General features: G+C 44.8%; 1 protein-coding gene across 8 annotated transcripts in view; it reads left to right on the plus strand.

Moving 5' to 3' along the window:
* Positions 1 to 23,399, plus strand: part of FAM193A (family with sequence similarity 193 member A) — a 196,792-nt gene that overhangs the window by 171,452 nt on the left and 1,941 nt on the right. For all 8 annotated transcript variants that reach the window (XM_054683717.2, XM_054683716.2, XM_016951172.4 and 5 more), the window contains one exon: positions 8,801 to 8,882. In XM_054683717.2, coding sequence (XP_054539692.1) covers positions 8,801 to 8,882 — 82 coding nt within the window. The remainder of the gene's footprint in view (positions 1 to 8,800; positions 8,883 to 23,399) is intronic.

The following is a 23,399-nucleotide window of genomic DNA, read 5'->3' on the forward strand; positions in this document are numbered from 1 at the left end:
GTTTTCTTTCGGGTCATTAGGAATATTTTAAATTTTCGCTTATATATTTTTCACATTTCTTACTGAGTGTATTTCTCAGCATTTAATCACCATTGTTTTTAATTTAAATGGGATCTTCTCCACCATTATATTTTCTAATTCTGAACTATCCAATACAGTAGCCATTAGTCATATGTCATTATCGAGCACTTGAAATGTGGCCAGTCCAAATTGAGAAGTGTTATAAGTGTAAAATATACACTGGATTTTGAAAACCTAGTGTAAATAAAAGAATGCAAAATATCTCAGTATAATTTTTAATATTGGTTACATGTTTAAATCATAATATTTTGGATATATTAAATATATTACTGCAATTAATTTCACCCGTTTCTTTTAAAAAAAATTTTTTTTAATGTGGCTGTTAGAAGAATCTTTTGTGTGTGGCTCAGACTCAGATTTCAGATTATATTTCTTTTTTTTTTTTTTTTTTTTTTTTTTTTTTTTTTTGAGGCAGAGTCTCACTCCATCACCCAGGCTGGAGTGCAGTGGCGCAATCTCGGCTCACTGCAACCTCTGCCTCACTGTGGACTTTATTTCCCAGGTTCAATTCCACCTCCTGGGTTCAAGCAGTTCTCATGCCCCACCCTCCCGAGTAGCTGGAATTACAGGTGCCACACCAGCACACTCAACTAATTTTTGTATTTTTAGTAGAGACCAGGTTTTACTATGTTGGCCAGGCTAGTCTCAAACTCCTGACTTCAAGTGATCCTCCTGCCTTAGCCTCCCAAAGTGCTGGGATTACAGGCGTGAGCCACTGGGCCCAGCCTCAGATTGTATTTCTATTGGATAGTGCTGCCCTAACTGGTTATTTATTTGTGTATGAAAGCTATTGATTTTTGTTTGTTTGTTTGTTTATTTTGAGATGGAGTTTCGCTCTTGTTGCCCAGGCTGGGGTACAATGGTGCAACCTTGGCTCGCTGCAACCTTCGCCTCCCAGGTTCAAGCGATTGTGCTGCCTCAGCCTCCCAAGTAGTTGGAATTACAGGCAAGCAAAACCATGCCCAGCTAATTTTTTGTATTTAGTAGAGATAGAGTTTCACCATGTTGGTCAAGTTGGTCTACAACTCCTGACCTCAGGTGATCCACCCATCTCGGCCTCCCAAAACGCTGGAATTACAGGCGTGAGCCACCACGCCCGGCTGTATGTTAACTTTATTTATTTATTTATTTATTTATTTAATTTTTATCTATTTTTTGAGATGGAGTTTCATTCTTGTCGCCCAGGCTGGAGTGCAGTGGTGCGATCTTGGATCACTGCAGCCTACACCTTCTGGGTTCAAGCGATTTTCCTGCCTCGGCCTCCCGAGTAGCTGGGATTACAGGCGCACACCACCATGCCCAGCTAGTTTTTGTATTTTTGGTAGAGGTGGGGTTTCACCATGTTGGCTAGGCTGGTCTCGAACTCCAGACCTCAAGTGATCTGCCCTCCTTGACCTCCCAAAGTGCTGGAATTAACAGGTGTGAGCCACCTCGCCCTGCCTGTATGTTAACTTTATATATTTTACTTTACTGAATTTTATTGTTTGAGTCTTACTGTTGCTTCTCTGGGGTTTTCCAGGCATTCTATTATATATGTGTACAAATAGAGAAAGTTTTACTTCTACTTTTTCAATTCTTACGCCTCTAATTGTTGTCTTTTACTTAACTGAATCTTTTCTGATCTTAACGGAAATGTCTCTGGTGTTTCCACATTAAGTAAGATGTTGGCTTTAGGGTTAAGGTTTATATATTATAAGATAATTATTTAAAATTAGCCACATTAAAAAAATTTAATGTTAAAAAAAATCCAGCGATTCCTCATCTCTTGAGTGTTTTTCATTAGGAATGGGTGTTATGGGTGTTAAACTTCAAAGGTTTTCTAGCATCTGTGGAGATAACCATGATGTTTCTCCTTAGATGTATTAATACAATGTTTTACATTATTTGATTTTTAAGTATTGAACTGAACTTGAATTCCTGGAATAAAGCTCACTTGATTATGGTATATCCTTTTGTTTTGGAATCTGTTTACATTATTTAATATATTTACATCTATATTATTTTTAGGAGAGATGGGTCTGTGACTTCCGTTTTTGTTCTGTCTGTATTAGCTTTGAGTATCAATATTATACTTGCCTCATAAAAAGAATTAGGAAGTTTTTGGCTGGGCACGGTGGCTCATGCCTATAATCCCAGCATTTTGGAAAGCCGAGGAGGGGTGCGGATCACGAGGTCAGGCGTTCGAGACAAGCCTGGCCAACATGGTGAAACCCCGTCTCTACTAAAAATACAAAAATTTGCCAGGCGTAGTAACACGTACCTGTAATCTCAGCTACTCGAGAGGCTGAGGCAGGAGAATAGCTTGAACCCGGGAGGGTGGAGGTTGCAGTGAGCCGAGAACACGCCACTGCACTCCAGCCTGGGACAGAGAGACTCCACCTCAAAAACAAAACAAAACAAAACAAAAAACAGGAAATTTTCTTGTTTTTTACATTTTCAGTGATCTGGAACAATTCACATTGGGACCATCCAGGCTTTAAAGGTTTGATAGAAATCCCTTTGCAAGCTCCCTGGACCTGGTGTGTTTTCTGTGGTCCTTGCTAGCAGTCTTCTCTCCTCTCTGGAAATTATTCTATCTCTAGTGAGGTTAATTTTGGTAAACCATCTTTCTGTAGTAAATTATTCTTTTCAACTAGATTTTCAAATTTATTTGCATAGATGTCTGCAAGGTAGTCTAGTCATAGTTTTAAATTTCTTTGCAATGATTATTTTTGCCTGTCATTTCTTAGTTTGTGTATTTTTCCTTTCTCCCTATTTTGCTTAAGTTAATAGTTTATGTATTTTGTTTTTTAAAATCATCTGAGTTTATTATTTAGGTTTACTGTTCGTCTTTTTTTTTTTCTTCTTCTTTTTTTTTTTGAGACAGAGTCTTGCTCTGTCCCCCAGGCTGGAGTGCAGTGGCGTGTTCTCAGCTCACTGCAGCCTCCACCTCCCGGGTTCAAGCTATTCTCCTGCCTCAGCCTCCCGAGTAGCTGAGATTATAGGCGCGTGTTACTACGCCTGGCTAATTTTTGTATTTTTAGTAGAGATGGGGTTTCACCATGTTAGCCAGGATGGTCTCGATCTCCTGACCTCATGATCCACCCGCCTTGGCCTCCCAAAGTGCTGGGATTACAGGTGGGAGCCACTGTGCCCAGCTTACTGTTTTTCTTTACCTCCTTTCTTTTTTATTTTTTATTTTAAGACAGAGTCCCACTCATGTTGCCCAGGCTGGAGTGCAGTGGCACACTCACAGCTCACTGCAACCTCAACTTCCCTGGGCTCGGGTGATCCTCCCCACTCACCTTCTCAAGTAGGTGGTACCACAGGTGGGTACCACCACACTCGGCTAATTTTTTCGTAGTTTTTGTAGGAACAGCATTTCGCCAGATTGTCCAGGCTGGTCTCAAACTCCTGGTCTCAAGCCATCTGCCCACCTAGGCCTCCCAAAGTGCTAGGATTACAGGCATGAACCACCATGCCCAGCCTACCTTGTTAATTTCTGCTTTCGTCTTTATTTTCTTTCTGTGCTTTTTTTTTTTTTTTTTTTTTTTTTTTGAGACAGAGTCTCGCTCTTTCGCCCAGGCTGGAGTGCAGTGGCGTGATCTTGGCTCACTGCAAACTCCGCCTCCCGGGTTCATGCCATTCTCCTGCCTCAGCCTCCCAAGTAGCTGGGACTACAGGCGCCCACCACCTCGCCCGGCTAATTTTTTGTATTTTTTAGTAGAGACGGGGTTTCACCATGTTAGCCAGGATGGTCTCGATCTCCTGACCTTGTGATCCACCCACCTTGGCCTCCCAAAGTGCTGGGATTATAGGTGTGAGCTACCACGCCCGGCCACTGTGCTTTCTTTTGTTTTACTTTCTTGGGGTTTTTTCTAACTTTTTAATTTAGAAATTCAGTTCATTTTGTTTTTTCTTCCATTTTTATTGATAAAAGTGTTCAGCACGTGGAACTTTCCTCTGATCTTTTTCTTAACAATATCCCATGGAGTCTGATAGATAATTTTTCCTTTTTTTTTTGTTTGTTTGTTTGTTTTGCTTTTGAGATGGAGTCTCTCTCTGTCGCCCAGATTGGAGTGCAGTGGCATGATCTCGGCTCACTGCCACCTCTGCCTCCTGGGTTCAAGCAATTCTCCTGTCTCAGCCTCCCGAGTAGCTGGGATTACAGGCATGCACCACCACGCCTGGCTAATTTTTGTATTTTTAGTAGCGACGGAGTTTCACCATCTTGGCCAGGCTGGTCTTGAACTCCTGACCTCAGGTGATCCACCCGCCTCTGCCTCCCAAAGTGCTGGGATTACTGGCGTGAGCCACAACACCTAGCCTCCATTATTTTTTTTAAAGAAATTCTGGGCTGGGCGCTATGGCTCATGCCTGTAATCCCGGCACTTTGGGAGGCCGAGGCGGGCAGATCACTTGAGGTCAGGCATTCGGAAACCCTGTATCTACTAAAAATACAAAAATTAGCTGGACGTGGTGGCACGTGCCTGTAGTCCCAGCTACTGTGGAGGCTGAGGCAGAAGAATCGCTTGAATTTGGGAGGCAAAGGTTGTGGTGAGCTGAGATGGTGCTGCTGTGCTCCAGCCTGCGAGACAGAGCGAGACTCCATCTCCAAAAAAAAGAAATTATGTAATTTCCATGTGTTTTTTTTCTTTCACTCGATAGTGTAATAGGCAGCTTTTAAATTTCCAGGAGGAGAAACTTTGTTGTTGTTAATAATTTACAGGTTTTTTTCATTGTGATCAGAGAATATTGCTTTTGTTTTGCAAAACCTATTGATACTTTCTGAGGCCCAGTGTATGTCAGCTTTTGTAACTCCTCCATGTGTACTTGATAGAAGTGTATTTTCTTGGGTCTTGGTATAGAGTTCACTGTGTGTGTGTGTATATATATGTACGTATGTATTTACATATGGAGATACATATATGTATACACCTCCATGATACATTAATTCTGTTGTTTAGTCTTCTGTATATCCTTATTTTGTGTCCTCATGGCCTGTCTTCTGTGGCTTATTATTAATATGTTTCTGTGTTTTCTTGCATCTCCTGTTTCCGTGTTGTTTGGTGCACCTTCCTGTTACATATTTTTAGTTACTTGTGGCTTTTTGTGTTGAGAAGCGGCCACCTTCTGGTCGTGCTTTGTGCCTGCGGCCTGAGTCCTGCTCTGTCTGCATTGTGACTGCTGCCCCTGCTCTTCTTCGGCCCATTTGCCTGACGAGACAGCCTTGTCCTTGGCCCTTTGTTTCCAGCCTTTTTCTGAGTGCCTTGGTTTTAGGACGTTCTCTTGTGTGAAGCAAACCTGAGGCTTGCTTTGTGAGCCAAATTGAAAATCTTCTTTTCAGTCAGTTAAGCCCATTCACACTTAGTGATATAACTATGTGGTTGGTCTCAACCCTGTCATTATTTTATAATTTCTGTATTTTCTATTTACTGTTTTGTTTTTTGGGTTTTTTTTAAATGTGTTGTGGGGTTTTTTGCTTTCTTATTTAAAAAAAAAATTTGGGGGCTGGGCGTGGTGGCTCACGCCTGTAATCCCAGCACTTTGGGAGGCTGAGGCAGGCAGATCACTTGAGGTCAAGAGTTCAAGACCAGCCTGGCCAAGATGGTGAAACCCCATCTCTACTAAAAAATACAAAAATTAGCCCAGGTGTGGTGGTGCATACCTGTAGTCCTAGCTACTTGAGAGGCTGAGGCAGGAGAATTGCTTGAACCCGGGAGGTGGAGGTTGCAGCGAGCTGAGATTGTGCCACTGCACTCCAGCCTGGGCAACAGAGCTAGACTCTGCTTCAAAAAAAAAAAAAAAAAAAATTGTCCAGGCGCTGTGGCTCATGCCTGTAATCTCAGCACTTTGGGAGGCCGAGGGGGGCAGATCATGAGGTCAAGAGATCAAGACCATCCTGGCCAACATGGTGAAAACCCTGTCTCTACTAAAAATACAAAAGTTAGCCGGGCGTGGTGGCGCGCACCTGTAGTCCCAGCTACTCGGGAGGCTGAGGCAGGAGAATTGCTTGAACCCAGGAGGTGGAGGTTGCAGTGAGCTGAGATCGTGCCACTGCACTCCAGCCTGGCAATAGAGCGACTCCATATCAGAAAACAAAAAAAAATTGGGGTATTAGGAAAATGGGTGCTTTTTTCCTAGTGCATTCCTATAGACTTGCATACCCCACTCATGCTCCTTGGGCCTGGGTTCCCTGTGTACCCCCTCGTGGCCTGCTGTGTTGGCATTAGGGGGTCCTCTGACACCCACTCATTGCCTCCACAGCAGGCAGTGAGTGAATTCCATTCTTTGTGTTTTCTCTTTCCTGTCTCCCTGTCTCTCCTCTTCCCATTTTTTGTTGGTGGTGTTTCTGCTCTGTCAGAACACACGGTATTCTTAGGTACACAATTTACCACAACAGGGCTCCCGCTTGCCTCTGCTGAGTGTTCCCAGGTGTCTTCAGGTTGGTGAAGCTCATCCTCAGGCAGTGGCCTTGAGTAGGGCCACAGAATTCTCTGAGTTCTGGAGAAGTAAACTTTGACCTGTTGTGTTGTCAATGAACCAGATAGTTTGGTTGGATATAAAATCCTTGGATCAACTGATTTCTCCTGTTTAATATAGTGTGGTTGTTGTAAAAAAATTTCTTCCTGATACCAAATTGGTTAAAGTTGTGTTTCCTGTTTTTCTTACACCAAGATTTTATAGACTGATTATTCTAGTTCTAGTCAGGAAAAGAGAGTACTAGAAATCTATTATGACAGCACTTCCAGCAGACATGCCAGCTCTTTTTCCTCCTCAAGTTGGAGCTCTTTTCTTCTAGAACTTCTTGTGGGCGGCTGCTGACATCATGCTTTCTTAGATCTTCACTTTTTGTACATCTGTAAATGCTCCGGCCCTCTCTCACCCTTGCTTGTGCATCAGTTTCCTGGATCAGCGGATGGTGTTCTGTGCTTCCTTTCTGCTGCTTGAGTTTTTAAAAATCGAGACTCAGAATGCTTTCCCATGCCCTGAAGCACCTCTCTGTACAAACATGTGGAGCCTGCTGTGGCTGGGGGCTGTCCTCACTCTCCAGTCACATCCGCTATTCTGTGCCAGGATTGAGCTATTGGCTGCGTTTCCTTTAACCTAATCTTTCCCTTCCTCCTGAGTGTAGATTACCAAAGGTTGACTTTCCCAGGCCTTTCCCTGAACACACCCAGCCTTCATTCCTAGACCACCCAGTGGCACCAGTGATTGTGGCCTCCACCCCGCTGTGTGCCCTCAGGGATACAGTTGGGATCCGAGATAGGCAAGGCTGTCATAGAGCAGGTCCCTAGAGAGAGACTCCTAAGTGACATTTCTGTGAACAAACACATTTGAAAGCACTTGCCTGGTGCTGTGTGAGTTGTCAAAAATATTAGCTGCTATTATGCGAGTAAAACGTGCCTCATGCTACCATGGAAATTCCCCAGTGGTAGAAAGAAATGGAGTGTTTATTAAAGGTTCTGAAAAATTGTCCCGTGTTGAGGGCTGCAGGGAAATGGAGACTCACCTTTAACAAAGAAATGTCAGTGGCTCCTGTCCTCTTTGTTCACATCTCCTGTCCTCTTTGTTCACATCGATGAGGCTGAATGCTGTGTGCACTGCACCCCCCCACCCCGCCCCAGCCCAGATGTGTGCTGCTGGAGCCTCTTTGATACTTAAGACTCACATAAGCCTCCGGGAATGTATTCAAGATTGAATTAGATAAGTGACCAGAACAGAACAGAGGAGTAGAAATTCTCAAACTTGCCTGAGAGTCTAGGAAATTGAGTAATTCTCAATCAATGATTTCCCTGCTATCCTGCCTGTTTTCAAAGATGGTTGTGTAATTGCAGCATGAAATGTAGCCTTGGTTTTTGTTTGGAACAACTTGAAAGTGTTTGGCCAGGCACAGTGGCTCACGCTTGTAATCCCAGCCCTTTGGGAGGCCGAGGTGGGTGGATCATTTGAACCCAGGAATTCAAGACCAGCCTGGGCAACATGGTGAAACCCTGTCTCTACCAAAAATATAAAAATTACACAGGCATGGTGGTGCGCACCTGTGATCCCAGCTACTCAGGAGGCTGAGGCAGGAGGATTACTTGAGCCTGGAAGATGGAGGTTCCAGTGAGCCGAGATCATGCCTGGGTGACAGAATGAGACTTCATATAAAAAAAAGAAAAAAGTTTTTGATGAAATCTCTGGATGTCATATGGGTGAGATGAATGCCTGGGAGAACCACCTTCCTGTAGGGTTGATGTCTGGGTCCTCTTCCTGTCAAGGGCACATTCGAGGGACAGCCCTTTCCTTAACATGGGCCTGCCCCCTGGGCAGCTTCTGCTGGCAGCTGTGCTCTGCCTGACTCCAACGGAGACTTAGGGCAGTCCCTGGGCTTGCGTGCGAATTAGATTTCTGGGAATCTTCTTGCTAAAGGGCTCTCTGATGGGCTGCCTGTCATATAATGACCAGTCACATGGGGAGTCTAGGTTCTGGCAAACATGTCTTCTAACGGGACCTGAAACCACAGTTGCTTTGCTTAGTGGACATGTGAGTTCTGCAGTTTCCAGGTCAGACCTGGGTGTTCATAAGCACACCAAAGAGATCTGTCCTCCTTTGGCCTTCTGTAAAATCTCATTTTAGAAAAAATGTTTACAATTTTTGAAGTTGTTTAAATTGAGCGAAGACAAATGATTTCTTCTGTTCTGATAAGATAGCCTGCTGCTGTAATTTGACTTGCTGCTTCTCTTTTGTTTTACAGATGATGTCTTTCTACCTAAAGATATTGACCTAGACAGTGTGGATATGGATGAGACAGAGAGGGAAGTGGAATATTTCAAAAGGTAAATGTGGAGGCTGTGTGTCTGAAACCGTGGTGACTGTGTGCTTGCCATACATGTTTGGTTTTCTGTCTTTCCATGGCACTTCTAGTTGTCTTGGATGAAGTTACATCAAGCAAGCCAGACAACATGGCTACTGAAGAGCCTTGTAGTAGGACAGGCCAGCCACACACACCCCTCCCATACTCCCAACACTCACACAGTCACTTCTGCTCCCCCTCACATGCTAGAAAAATAGTTGATGGCAGTGGCTTCCCCCCCACCCTTCCCCGCCACCTGGCTGTTGCACTTCTGAGGCGGTGGCTCTCCAGGTGTCCTGGGCCAGCAGCGTCTCCTGGGGATACAGGCCCCTACTTAGACCTGTTGGATCAGATTCTGGGAAGGGGCCGACATCTACGTTCTTGACAGCCTTCCAGGTGACCCTCACATATGCTGATGGTTGAACACACTGGAGTGGTATGCTTTTGAGAAGAAAAGTAACATTTTACATACTTGCTGTTTTCCTGATGGGCAAATTTTATCAGTGCTTGTTCTATAATGTTTTAACTACTATGTGAATTATTAACGGCAACAAAATTTTATTTATTTTATTTTATTTTATTTTTAAGAGGGAATCTCACTCTATCACCCAGGCTGGAGTGCAGTGGCACGATCTCAGCTCACTGCAACCTCTGCCTCCCGGGTTCAAGCAATTCTCCTGCCTCAGCCTCCAGAGTAGCTGGGATTACAGGCGCCCACAACCACACCAAGCTGATTTTTGTATTTCAGTAGAGACAGGGTTTCACCGTGGTTACCAGACTGGTCTCAAACTCCTGACCTCAGGTGATACACCTGCCTTAGCCTCCCAAAGTGCTGTGATTACAGGCGTGAGCCACCACGCCCAGCCTATTTATTTCATTTTTTTTATTTGTTGAGACAGAGTCTCTCTCTGTCACCCAGGCTAGAGTGCAATGTTGTGATCTGGGCTCACTGCAATCCCCACCTCCTAGGTTCAAGCGATTCTCCTGCCTCAGCCTCCTGACTAACTAGGATTACAGGGGCCTGCCACCACGCCTGGCTAATTTTTGTATTTTTGGTGGAAACAGGGTTTTGCTATGTTGGCCAGGCAGGTCTCAAACTCTTGACCTTAAGTGATGCACTCACCTCAGCCTCCCAAAGTGCTGAGATTACAGGTGTGATTAAGCGTGCATTTGTATTATAATAAAAACAACAAAACTGGACTAGAGGCTGCGCCTGGTGGCTCACGCCTGTAATCCCAGCACTTTGGGAGGCCAAGACAGGCAGATCACTTGATCAGGTCAGGAGTTCGAGACCAGCCTGGCCAACATGGTGAAACCCCGTCTCTACTAAAAATACAAAAATTACCTGGACGTGGCGACAAGAGCCTGTAATCCCAGCTACTCAGGAGGCTGAGGCAGGAGAATCGCTTGAACCTGGGAGGCACAGGTTGCAGTGAGCTGACATAGCACCATTGCACTCCAGCCTGGGAAACAGAGAGAGACTTTGTCTCAGGAAAAAAAAAAAAAAAAAAGCCAGGCATGCACTTGTAGTCCAAGCTACTCAGGAGGCTGAGGCCAGAGGATCGCTTGAACCTAGGAGTTTGAGGTTGCAGTGAACTATGATCACAGCACTTGCACTCTAGCCTGGGCAACAGAGCAAGACCCTGTCTGAAAAAAAAAAAAAATTCCCTGAGTAGCTGGGATTACAGGCGCCTGCCACCACGCCCAGCTAATTTTTTTATTTTTAGTAGAGAGGAGGTTTCACCATGTTGGCCAGGCTAATCTTGAACTCCTGACCTCAGGTGATCCACCCCCCCCTTGGCCTCCCAAAGTCCTGGGATTACAGGTGTGAATCACCATGCCCAGACTGTCAAAATTTTTAAATACACAGAACTAAAAAGATAATTAAAACATTGCATATGAAAACCTGCGGGATATCGAAAAAAGTTAACTTTTTAGAGCTGTTTATGTAAGGCTATAATTGCCTAAATTAGTTTTTAAAAATCCTGAAACATAATGAGTTAAAGATTTCACTTGAGAAATTAGGAAAAGAACAATAGAATAAACCAAAGAATATATAAAGAAGGAGATAAGAGAGATAATGAAATAGAAAACAAAGATTTGGTAGAGAAGATCAACAAAGCTAAAATATGATTGATTGAAAACACCAAATAAATCTTTAGGAGACAGATTAAGAATAATAGAGAAAGACACAAAAAATAGCATAATTAGATGGAAGAAGAATTAAGATGTTGTTAATTATCAAAGTCAGGTGATGGCTATGTTCATTATGCTATACTATCTGTTTTTGTGTGTGTTTGAAAATGTCAGTAATTTAAAAAAAAAAAAGTTTTGTCCGGGTGCTGTGGCTCATGCCTGTAGTCCCAGCACTTCGGGAAGCCAAGACAGGCGGATCACTTGAGGTCAGTTCAAGACCAGCCTGGGCAACATGGTGAAATCCTGTCTCTACAAAAAATACAAAAAAAGTAAGCCAGATATGGTGGCATGCGCCTGTAGTCCCAGCTACTCAGGAGGCTGAGGTGGGAGGATGGGTTGAGCCTGAGAGGTGGAGGTTGCAGTGAGCCAAGATTGTGCATCTACCCTCCAACCTGGGTGACGAGAGCCCTGTCTCAAAAAAAATTTTTTTTTAAGTTTGTAAATATATAAGTGAAAAGGAGGAAATAACTACAGATACTGGAGAGATTAAAATAAGAGAACACTGGGAACAACTTCATTACAATTGACTTTAAAGCTATGAAATGCAAAATCAACCTGAGGTAAAAATAGCCTGAATGGTCCAGTAACTACTAAAGAAATGAAAACAATAGCTGTAAGTCTCAGTGAGAAAACTACATTTTAACAGTTTTACCGAGAATTCTACCAAACTTTCAGACTTTGAAAGAATGGATTATCCAGTCTTGAGCAAACTCTACCAGTGAATTTAAATGAGTGAGACATCACACACACAAGTGAATACTCCCTACTTTGTTTTATGAGACAAGTAAAATTCTGATACCAAAATCTGCCCAAAACAATACCAGAAAAAATGAAAAATCACAGGTTTATCTCGCTCATATTAGATTCAAAAATCCTAAAGAAAATATTCTCCAGGAGGCTGAGGCAGGAGAATTGCTTGAACCCAGGAGGCAGAGGTTGCGGTGAGTTGAGATCACGCCATTGAACTCCAATCTGGGCAACTAGAGCAAGACTCCGTCTCAAAAATATTCTCATACCTACATCAGTGTAATTTTCAAAAAAAAGAAACAATATACCAAATCGAGCAGTGTATTTTAAAAAGCAGTATACCATGACCAAATTGGTTTATCCCAGGAACGCAAATAGTGTTTCACATTAGAAAATCCACTTTATTGGCCAGGCGTGGTGGCTCATGCCTGTAATCCCAGAACTTTGGGAGGCCGAGGCGGGCGGATCACCTGAGGTTGGGAGTTTGAGATCAGCCTGACCAACATGGAGAAACCCCATCTCTACTAAAAATACAAAATTAGCCAGGCATTGTAGTGCATGCCTGTAATCCCAGCTACTCGGGAGGCTAAGGCAGGAGAATCACTTGAACCTGGGAGGCGGAGGTTGTGGTGAGCCAAGATTGCACCATGGTACTCCAGCCTGGGCAACAGAGAGACACTCTCAAAAAAAAAAAAAAAAATCCTCCTTCCTTCCTCCCTCCCTCCCTTCCTTCCTTCCTTCTGACAGGGTCTCACTCTGTCACCTAGGCTTGAGTGCCATGACACAATCACTGTTCACTGCAGCCTTGACCTCCCCAGGGTCAAGCAATCCTCCCACCTCAGCCCTCCAAGTAGCCGGGACTACAGGCACATGCACCATGCCTGGCTAATTTTTTTTTTCTTATTTTTGTAGAGATGGGGTTTCGCCACATTGCCCAGGCTGGTCTCGAACTCCTGGCCTCAAGTGATCTGCCCACCTCAGCCTCCCAAAGCGCCAGAATTACAGGTGTGAGCCCCCGCACCCAGCTAGAAAATCCACTAATGTTAGTTGCTACATTAATATATTAAAGAAGAGCCATATGATCATGGCTTAGTAGATCATGGATCAGTAGATTTCCAAAAAAAGTATTTTATATTCAACCTTAAATTGTAATTCCTAGGCTAAAGGAGTATAAAAGAGGAACTAAAAATCAATTTTACAGGTGATCTAATTGTCTACATAGGAAATATAAAAGAACTTACAGCAAGGGGCTAACTGTGTAGGATCAGTACAGAAGTTATTTGCTTTTGTTTTTTGTTTTTAAACAGAGCACGGTGGCTCACACCTGTAATTTCAACATTTTGTGAGGCTGAGGTGGAAGGATCACTTGAGCCCAGGAGTTTGAGACCAGCCTGAGCAACATAGCGAGATACTGTCTCTACAAAAAATAAAATAATTAGCCAGGTGTGGTGACATGCACCTGTGGTCCCAGCTACTCAGGAGGCTGAAGTGGCAGGATCCCTTAAACCCAGGAGACCAAGGCTACAGTGAGCCAAGATGCACCACTGTGCTCCAGCTTGGGCAACAGTGAGACTCTGTCTAAAAAAAAGAAGAAAAAAAAAAAAAACAGTTATTTTTCTCTACACCCACACCACAAATAATTGGAAATGTAGCTCAAAAGAGCATTTATAATAGCACCAAAATCTCTCAGTATCCACAGATAAATCTGGCAAAAGTTGCATAAGACTTGTATACAAAAGACTGAAACTTTATTGGAAAACATTAAAGAAGATCTAAATCACAGAGATTCATTATCCAAAGACAGGAAGGGTTAGTATCATAAAGCTGTCAAGGACTGGGCATAGTGGCTCATGCCTGTAATCCCAGTGCTAGGAGACCGAGGCAAGAGGATTGCTTGAAGCCAGGAGTTTGAGACCAACCTGGACAACATAGACCACAACTCTACAAGAAAATTAAAAATTAGCCAGGCGTGGCCCGGGCACGGTGGTTCACGCCTGTAATCCCAGCACTTTGGGAGACTGAGGTGGGCGGATCACGAGGCCAGGAGCTCGAAACCATCCTGGCTAACACGGTGAAACCCCGTCTCTACTAAAAATACAAAAAATTAGCCAGGCGTGGTGGCGGGCACCTGTAGTCCCAGCTACTCGGGAGGCTGAGGCAGGAGAATGGCGTGAACCTGGGAGGCAGAGCTTGCAGTGAGCCGAGATTGCACCACTGCACTCCAGCCTGGGCAACAGAGCAAGACTCCGTCTCAAAAAAAAAAAAAAAAAAAGGGCCAGGCATGGTGGTACATGCCTGTAGTCCCAGCTACTCAGGAAATTGACACAGGAGTATCCCTTGAGCTCAGGAGTTTGAAGCTTCAGTGAGCTATGCTTACGCCACCTCACTGCAGCCTAAGCAATAGAGAGATCCTTTTTCCAAAAAAATTAAAACAAAAGGCAAACCATTAGGATTCCACAGCAAGCTTTTGACCACTAAACTACAAAGAGGTCTTCAGCCTGACCAAGGAGCCCCATGGCAAGACCAGAGGAGGTGCTGCTGCTTCATGGGTTTGCAGCTAGCGAGCCCTCCCTCTCTCCTGCTGGAGGAAGGTGTGAAGTGACAGGAGTCCCTAACCACTGCTCCGGGGAGCATAACTGTTAAATTACTTTGGAAAAGAGTTTGGCAGACTCTAGCAAAATTGAAGTTGTGCCTCCCGTGCAACCCAGCAAACAGCTGCACACTTGTGTGCATGACTAGAGGTTCTCCTGCATGTCCCGGGGGCGGGGCAAACGTGAGGCAAGCAGCAGCATCTGTCTGTTCACTGCCATGTGTTCATACCGCAGTGAAGACGAACAGACTGTCACCTCATGGAGAACTGTCACAGACATAACGTTGAGTGAAATAAGAAGCTGTAAGACCATGTACATACAGTGCAGTTCCCTCGATATGAGGCCACACAGCACAACCGTACTAACATTTAGGATGTCATAGAGAAGTCACGAAATTACCAAGAACTATGGTGAACTAATTACTCCAAACCCTAGGGCAGTGGCTACCTCTTGGGAGAGGACAGCACGGCGCCACGGTTAGCAGTGTCGGGTTTTGTGACCTGGGGGTGCTATGACTCAGGATTCTCCCTGCTGGTTATGTGGCTGTCCTGTGTGTCAGACACCGTGTGCATGTCTCACGTAGTCTGCAGTCGACAAAACAGGCCTGATGCAGAGGCCACTGTGTCTCAGGTGCAGGTGGTGTGGGGAGGGACAAAGCCAGGTCACACTGGGCCTGGGACCTTAGAGAGCAGCGTGAGCTCTGTGCCCATGCTGCAAGAACCTGTGGAAGCTGTGCAGTGGTTTGGATTGGATTTCTTCCTTGAATGGCTTGGAGCAGGAATGTGGTTGATGTTCTTGAGCATTCTATTCCAGCTGCTGTGTCCAGAAGGGGCTGGGGGACAGGGTCACACATGCACTAATGGAAACAGGATTAGTGATTGTCAGAGTTAGGAGGGGACAGCAGAGGCAGAAGGTAACATCACAAACTCAGGGCTTGACCAGCTAGGGACAGGGAAAGAGAATTTGGATTCTGGGAGATGACACAGTCAGCCCTTCCAGTTTAGGGGAGTGAGGGGATCAGTCTCATAGAGGCTGCAAGGCAAGAACGCTGTTGGGCATTCACGAATGTTTGTGGTTGAATAAACAAGCCACAGTTTAAGCAACCATAATTAAACCTAATGGATGGGTGACAGTAATAACCATTTTCAGGTTTCATTCAAGTTTAGAGACAAATAAGTAAGTAAGTAAGAGACAGGGTTTTGCCACATTGCCCAGGCTGGTCTGGAACTCTGGAGCTCAGAGGATTCTCAAACCTTCCAGAGTGCTGGGATTGCAGGAATGAGCCACCACACCTGGTCCAGTGTTTCAATTTTGCTTACAAAAGTATACTTTAGGCCGGGCACAGTGGCTCGCACCTGTAATCCCAGCACTTTGGGAGGCCAAGGCAGGAGGATCACGAGGTCAGGAGATCGAGACCATCCTGGCTAACACGGTGAAACCCCACCTCTACTAAAAATACAAAAAAATTAGCCGGGTGTGGTGGCAGGTGCCTGTAGTCCCAGCTAGTCAGGAGGCTGAGGCAGGAGAATGGCGTGAATCCAGGAGGCGGAAGTTGCAGTGAGCCAACATCACGCCACTGCACTCCAGCCTGGGCAACAGAGCGAGACTCTGTCTCAAACCAAAAAACAGTATCCTTTAGGCCAGGCACGGTGGCTCATGCCTGTAATCCCACTTTGGGAGGCCAAGGCGGGTGGATCATGAGGTCAGGAGTTCAAGACCATTCTGGCCAAAGATGTTGAAACCCCCTCTCTACTGAAAATACAAAAATTAGCAAGATGTGGTGGTGGGTGCCTGTAATCCCAGCTGCTTGGGAGGCTGAGGCAGAGATTTGCTTGAACCCAGGAGGCGGAGGTTGCAGTGAGTTGAGATCGTGCCACTGCACTCCAGCCTGGGCAACAGAGCAAGACTCTGTCTCAAAAAAAAAAAAAAAGTTTGAAGTAAAAAAGACTAATTTAGAATTTAAAATCTGATTTTAGGAAGTATGTCAGATATCAAAGGTTTAAAACACTTGATATCAAAATAAGATCATCACAAAAGAAGTTATTCATTTAACCAAACTAATAATTCAAAGGTTTCAAAAAGCAAAAACCTTTATGTTTTGATAGAAGACTCTGGTTTTGGAGGGTTGGGGTTTTTGGGTTTTTTGTTTGTTTGGTTTGTTTTGTTTTTTTGAGACAGGGTCTCACTCCATTGTCCAGGCAGTGGTGCAATCACGGCTCACTGCAGCCTTGACCACCAGGCTCAGGTGATCTTTCCACCTCAGCCTCCTGGGTAGCTGGGACCACAGGCGTGCACCACCACCCCCTGCCTGAGACTCAGTTTTCTCAACAGTCAGAAGACGTAATGAAAATGGCATGAGGCCAACAGAATGTCTTTTTTTTTTTTTTTCAGCTTACTCAAAAGATAATTGACAAAGTATTTTATTATCTCTTATTAATACTACATGAAATCTTATTGAAAAGAGAAAACCAGTTGCATCAGTGTATTACTATTAATTGTAGTAAAATCTTTTAAACAGATCCATCTAATTTCAATCAGCTTTGACCACACAGGATTTCCATAAATCTTTTATAACCTCTTAGAATTTTCCCATTCACTTCCTTTTCCCAACTTTCTATATTCATTTATTTTCTTTTCCATCTTTTTTTCAACTTAAGACCACTTTTAAATAACCTCTAAACTAGTCAAAATCACTTTTTCCTTTGACAAAACCACATCCTCATGTTTTTCTTATAACCTTCCTTACCAAAACACATCTTACTTTTTCTTATGTATTTTATATGTAGAACTGTTTTCCTGCTTATCTCTACTTTGAGTTACCATGTTAGTCAGAATTTTAACTTTTAGTAACCTTAAATTATAGTGAAAACCTAAGAAATAAGCAATTATTAATATTTTGTTTATCTGAAATAAGCCAGGCACAGCGTTCACACCTTGTAATCCCAGCTATTTGGGAGGCTGAGGTGGAGGATCACTTGAGCCCAGGAGTTTGAGGTGTGAGCTGTGATTGTGCCGCTGCACTCCAGCTTGGGAGATAGAGTGAGACCCTGTCTCAAAAACCAAACAGAGGATAGAGAAAGAATTTAAGCTTTCCAGTCAATGAAGCTTTACATCATTGGCAGAAATCATGTCAACAAACAGAAAAGCGGGCTGAGAAAGTGCATATTGTTATCAAGGGTTACGGAAGAGAGGAATTCAGTCAACTGAGAAGGTTTTTTTATTATGATTTTTTTTTTTTAACTTTTTGAGATGGAGTTTTGCTCTTGTCACCCAGACTGGAGTGCAATTGGTGCACTCTCGGCTCACTGCAACCTCTGCCTTCCAGATTCAAGTGATTCTCCTGCCTCAGCTTCCTGAGTAGCCTCTATTACAGGCACCCGCCACCATGCCCAGCTAATTTTTTTGTGTTTTTAGTAGAGACAGAGTTTCACCATGTTGGCCAGGCTGGCCTCTAACTCCTGAGCTCAGGTAATCCACCTACCTCCGCCTCCCAAAGTGCTGGGATTACAGGCGTGAGCCACCACACCTGCCCTGTCTCTATTTTTTAATTAAATTTAAAAACTATATATATGTGTATGTATATACACACACATATATATGGTGCTTGCCTGGGCAACACAGCAAGACGTCGTCTCTACAAAAAGTAAAATCAGCTGGGCATGGTGGCACACTACTATAGTAGTTCCAGCTACCTGGGAAGCTCAGGTGGGGGAGGGTCGCTTGAGCCCAGGAGGTCGAGGTTGCAGTGAGCTGTGATCGCACCACTGCACTCCAGCCTGGGCAACAGAGTAAGACCCTGTCTCCAAAAAAAAAAAAAAAAAAAAAGTTATCACACCAGAGAGGCAGTGAGATGTGAGAGCAGGTACATCCTACCCCTTCCCCCACCTCAAGCTGAGTAATCCACCTGCTGTATTGTATACACTCTAGAGTGTGGCCAAAGTAGCTGTAAATTAACCTCTTAATGTTGTCATAGGGATGACTCATATCCTGTAGTTCAACAGTTTATAGCCAATCACTATCAATATAATTTCTGTAAAGCAATGAGAATTCTTGACAACTTTTTTTTTTTTTTTTTTTAAGGCAATAGTCTTGCTCTGTCACCCAGGCCGGAGTGCAGTGGTATGATCTTGGCTCACTGGACCCTTGACCTCCCAGGCTCACTTGATCCTCCCACCTCAGCCTCCTGACTAGCTGGGACTACAGGCGTGGGCCACCAATCTCAGCTAATTTTTATTTTTATTTTTATTTTATTATTATTTTTTTGAGATGGAGTCTCGCTCTGTCGCTCAGGCTGGAGTGCAGTGGCGCGATTTCGGCTCACTGCAAGCTCCGCCTCCCAAGTTGACGCCATTCTCCTGCCTCAGCCTCCTGAGTAGCTGGGACTACAGGCGCCCGCCACCACGCCTGGCAATTTTTTTTGTATTTTTAGTAGAGACGGGGTTTCACCGTGTTAGCCAGGATGGTCTCGATCTCCCGACCTCGTGATCCGCCCATCTCAGCCTCCCAAAGTACTGGGATTACAGGCGTGAGCCACCGCGTCCAGCCTCAGCTAATTTTTAAAATGTTTAGTAGAGACAGTTCTCATTATGTTGTCCAGGGTGGTCTCAAACTCTGGATTCAAGTGATCTATCTGCCTCGGCCTTCCAAACGTTGGGATTAGAGGCGTGAGCCACCAAGCCTGGCCCTGATAAACAACTTTTGTAATCACCTCCTCTCCTAATTTGTTCTTTTTTTCTTCAAAACTTGAGTTGTTCTTTCTAACCCCCTTCCATTTCTAAAGAGGCAAGAGATTTGGGTTTCAGGGGGAAAAAAGGGAAACTGCCTTCTCTGGCCTTGCTTCATAGCATGGGATCCGGGTCCCGGTACTGGCAGTTTGGCTCCGTTCCTCCTGTGGCTTCTTTTTTTTTGGCCTAAATTACACAGCTTGCTTTTAAAATTGCTGCTTCCTACTGTTTGTAATTCAGACCTTTTTTCCTCCTTAAATTTGTGACCAAGGCCAGGTGCAGTGGCTCATGCCTGTAATCCCAATACTTTGGGAAGCCAAGGCTAGTGGATCACTTGAGGTCAGGGGTTTGAGACCATCCTGGCCGACATGGTGAAACCCCACCTTTACTAAAAATACCAAAAAAAAAAAAAAAAAAAAAAAAAAGCCGGGTGTGGTGGTGCACATCTGTAGTCCCAGCTACTCTGGAGTCTGAGGCAGGAGAATCTCTTGAACCCAGGAAGACGAGGTTGTAGTGAGCCCAGATCGTGCCATTACACTCCAGCCTGGGCAACAAGAGCAAAACTCCGTCTCAAAAAAAAAAAAAAAAATTGTGACCAGCCGGGCGCAGTGGCTCACGCCTGTAATCCCACTACTTTGGGAGGCCGAGGCGGGCGGATCACGAGGTCAAGAGATAGAGACCATTCTGGCCAACATGGTGAAATCCCGTTTCTACTACAAGTACAAAAATTAGCTGGGCATGGTGGTGGTCGCCTGTAGTCCTAGCTACTCTGGAGGCTGAGGCAGGAGAATCGCTTGAACCCCGGAGGCGGAGGTTGCAATGAGCCGAGATCGCGTCACTGCACTCCAGCCTGGCAACAGCAAGACTCCGTCTCAAAAAAAAAAATTGTGACCAATTGCTGTTAGCTTTAAACTGGTGCATGAAGGTGAGTTCTCTCCCTGGCCCTCAAGAGATTTGGAAGTTTGTTTTAGAGAGTGCTCTCAGTCACTTAAGGATGTAAATCTTACTTACTTATTTATTTATTATTTTTTGAGACACAGTCTCTCACTCTGTCATCCAGGGAATTAGCAGCATTCCCGCTGAGACTGGATTTGAAACAAAGTTACAGTTCCTTAGAGCCACTACAGATTTCTTTCCTAATGGATACCTTTAGCTTAGGATAACCACTAATAGGAATTAATTTGAATTTACTTAAAATTATTTATGACTCTTGACCATTTGGGATACCCATTTGTCATCTTTTCTACTAAAGGAAACTAAAATATTGCTCTCTCAAATACTGGGTATTGTTGAGCTGAAGACAGAGTGCAGGGGCTCTCTCTACCTCTCCTTTGTTTGCCTAAAGGTAGGACATAAATCCTTTTTTACTGAAGACAGCTACTCCGCAGCCCACAGATGGTGCCAGTGGGGCAGAGGAATCTGTGAGCAGACTTTAAACCCCAAAAGACTTTTTAAAAATAAAGTCTCAGTTCAGGCCGAAGTGAAGTGGCTTGATCACAGTTCATTGCTGGGACTACAGATGCGCCACCATGCCTAGCTAATTAAAAAAAAAAAAATTATTTTATTTATTTTTTTTTTTTTTGAGATGGAGTTTTGCTCTAGTTGCCCAGGCACGATCTTGGCTCACCGCAACCTCCGCCTGCCGGGTTCAAGCGATGCTCCTGCCTCAGCATCCTGGGTAGCTGGGATTACAGGCATGCGTCACCACGCCTGGCTAATTTTGTATTTTTAGTAGAGGCAGGGTTTCTCCATGTTGGTCAGGCTGGTCTCGAACTCCCGACCTCGGGTGATCTGCCCACCTTACCTCGGCCTCCCAAAGTGCTGGGATTACATGTGTGAGCTGCCGCACCCGGCCCAATTTTTTTTTTTTTTTTTTTGGTAGAGAAGGCATCTCTTTATGTTGCCCAGGCTGGCCTCTCAGTATCTTTCCACCTCAGTCTTCCAAAGTACTAGGATTACAAGCATGAGCTACCTCCCCAGCCCAACCCCATAGGTTTACCTTCCCTCATTTTTGGCACTAGTCCCATGGGCAGTTTCGTTTTTCTATTTTCCTGTCTCTTTAAATCTTCCACCTGGCATTTGTGCATAGACTGTCAGCTGAGAAGCTGAGACCTTAGAAAATATGGCCTGACAGATGTGGCTTGCACCCTATTCGCAGCTAGCAAGACTTTCTTTAAGCTGTTCTTGAGAGGGGCCTGGGGCTGAAATTTTGTTCCCTCTTTAGAGACCTTGGTTAAAGCCATAAAGGGATTCTTAATTTTGGTCTCATGCATGTCTGTGTGTGTTGGCTTTGAGTCGTTTGTGCAGGTATGCCCTTGAATGATTATAAATTTCTGGTTTATATTTAGAATATGATAGGGGTTTTTTGTTGTTTTGTTTAGCCTTCTCCTAAGCTAAATGAAACCATATACTCAGAAAGTAAACAGTTTATTAAAACATTCAAAGACAAACAGCTTTAAATAGTGGTTACCCTAGACCTCTAATAAGCAAGTATGTTCCACCTCCAAAATTTTTTTTTTTTTTTTTTTTTGGTGGGAGCACAAAGTCTGGTTCTGTCCGTCCAGGCCGGAATGCAGTGGTGCATTCTCAGCTTGTTACAGTGGGTAGCTAGTCAGGCATGAGCAGGGCAGGGGAGGGCCTCCTCCATCCACCAGGGATGTCAGGTGACCATCAGGTGATGGTTAGGCAGTTGTCACACTGCCTCTCTAAAATAATAATTGGTCACAGCCAGCACCAGGGAAACTGAAGCTGGTGATCAGCAGCTTCCCGATAAGATCTCAGGAATTGGGCAAGTGGGCTCAAGCATGTGCACTAAGGCACAGAATGGTGGAGTTTAACTGGTGTGTGACCTTCCAGGTACTTTACAACGGGAAGGGAAGATCGCCTCAGGTGAGCATGCGCACGCTCCAGTAAACACACTACGCATGCTCCCTCCCAAGTGCTAGCAGGCCACTGTGTGTGCAGGCAGCCCACCCCAAGGGAGGAATTGGGAGAAGGGACGCGAGGCCCTGAAGTATGCCAACACCTAGAACCCTACATCAGAGGCCAGACGGGGCACTTGCCTCTCAAGTTGCCCACTTGGCCTCTTCCAAGTGCACTTTCCTTCCTTTTGTTTCTGCTCTAGAGCTTTGTAATGAACTTCCACTCCTGTTCTAAAACTTGCCTCAGTCTCTTCTTCTGCCTTATGGCCTTTGGTCAGATTCTTTCGTCTGAGGAGGCAATAATTGAGGCTGCTGCAGACACATACGGATTCGCCACCGGCAACTCAGGTACCTGCCACCAGCAACAGGCTCGCTGCAGCCTCTGCCCACCAGGCTGAAGCCATGCTCCCACCACAGCCTCCCGAGTAGCTAGGACCACAGGTGTGCACCACCACACCTGGCTAATTTTTGTGTTTTTTTGTAGAGATGAGGTTTTACCATGTTGCCCAGGCTGGCCTTGAACTTGTAAGCTCAAGCGATCCACGCACCTCAGCCTCCCAAAGTGCTGGGATTATAGGCGTGAGCCACCACAGCAAGGCTTTATTATTTTTGAGATGGGTCTCACCTTTGTCACCCAGGCTGGAGTGCGGGGGCACCATCACAGCTCACTGCAGCCTTGACCTCCCAGGCTCAAGGATCCTCCCACCTCAGCCCCGAGCAGCTGGGACTACAGGCACATATGTGTACTGCCACTCCTAGCTAACTTTTTACTTTTTGTAAAGATGGAGTCTCACTATGTTGCACGGGCTGGTCTCAAACGCCTGGGTTCAAGTGATTCTCCAACCTCAGCCTCCCAAAGTAGTAGGAAAACAGGCATGAGCCACCATGGCCAGCTTCAGATCTCCTTTTTGGTGTCAGTTTCAGGAAGGAAAAACCAAGAAACAAGAATGTTGACTATTTGCCCGGCTAAAACCTGACACAGGAATCCTTTTAAACAGCTTTAGAGTTGAAAGTTGACTTAATTAGAAGCTGATATTTAGGATATATGTGTATACAATTTTTTCGAGGCCTCTGCTTTCTATAAAAGCTTCTTGGAGGCCGGGCGCGGTGGCTCACGACTGTAATCCCAGCATTTTGCGAGGCCAAGGCGGGCAGATCACAAGGTCAGGATATTGAGAGCATCCTGGCTAACATGGTGAAACCCCATCTCTACTAAAAATAGAAGAAATTAGCCGGGCGTGGTGATAGGTGCCTGTAGTCCCAGCTACTTGGGAGGCTGAGGCAGGAGAATGGCATGAACCTGGGAGGCGAAGGTTGCAGT

The sequence above is a fragment of the Pan troglodytes genome, chromosome 3, assembly GCF_028858775.2.
Source record: "Pan troglodytes isolate AG18354 chromosome 3, NHGRI_mPanTro3-v2.0_pri, whole genome shotgun sequence".
NCBI lineage: Eukaryota > Metazoa > Chordata > Mammalia > Primates > Hominidae > Pan > Pan troglodytes.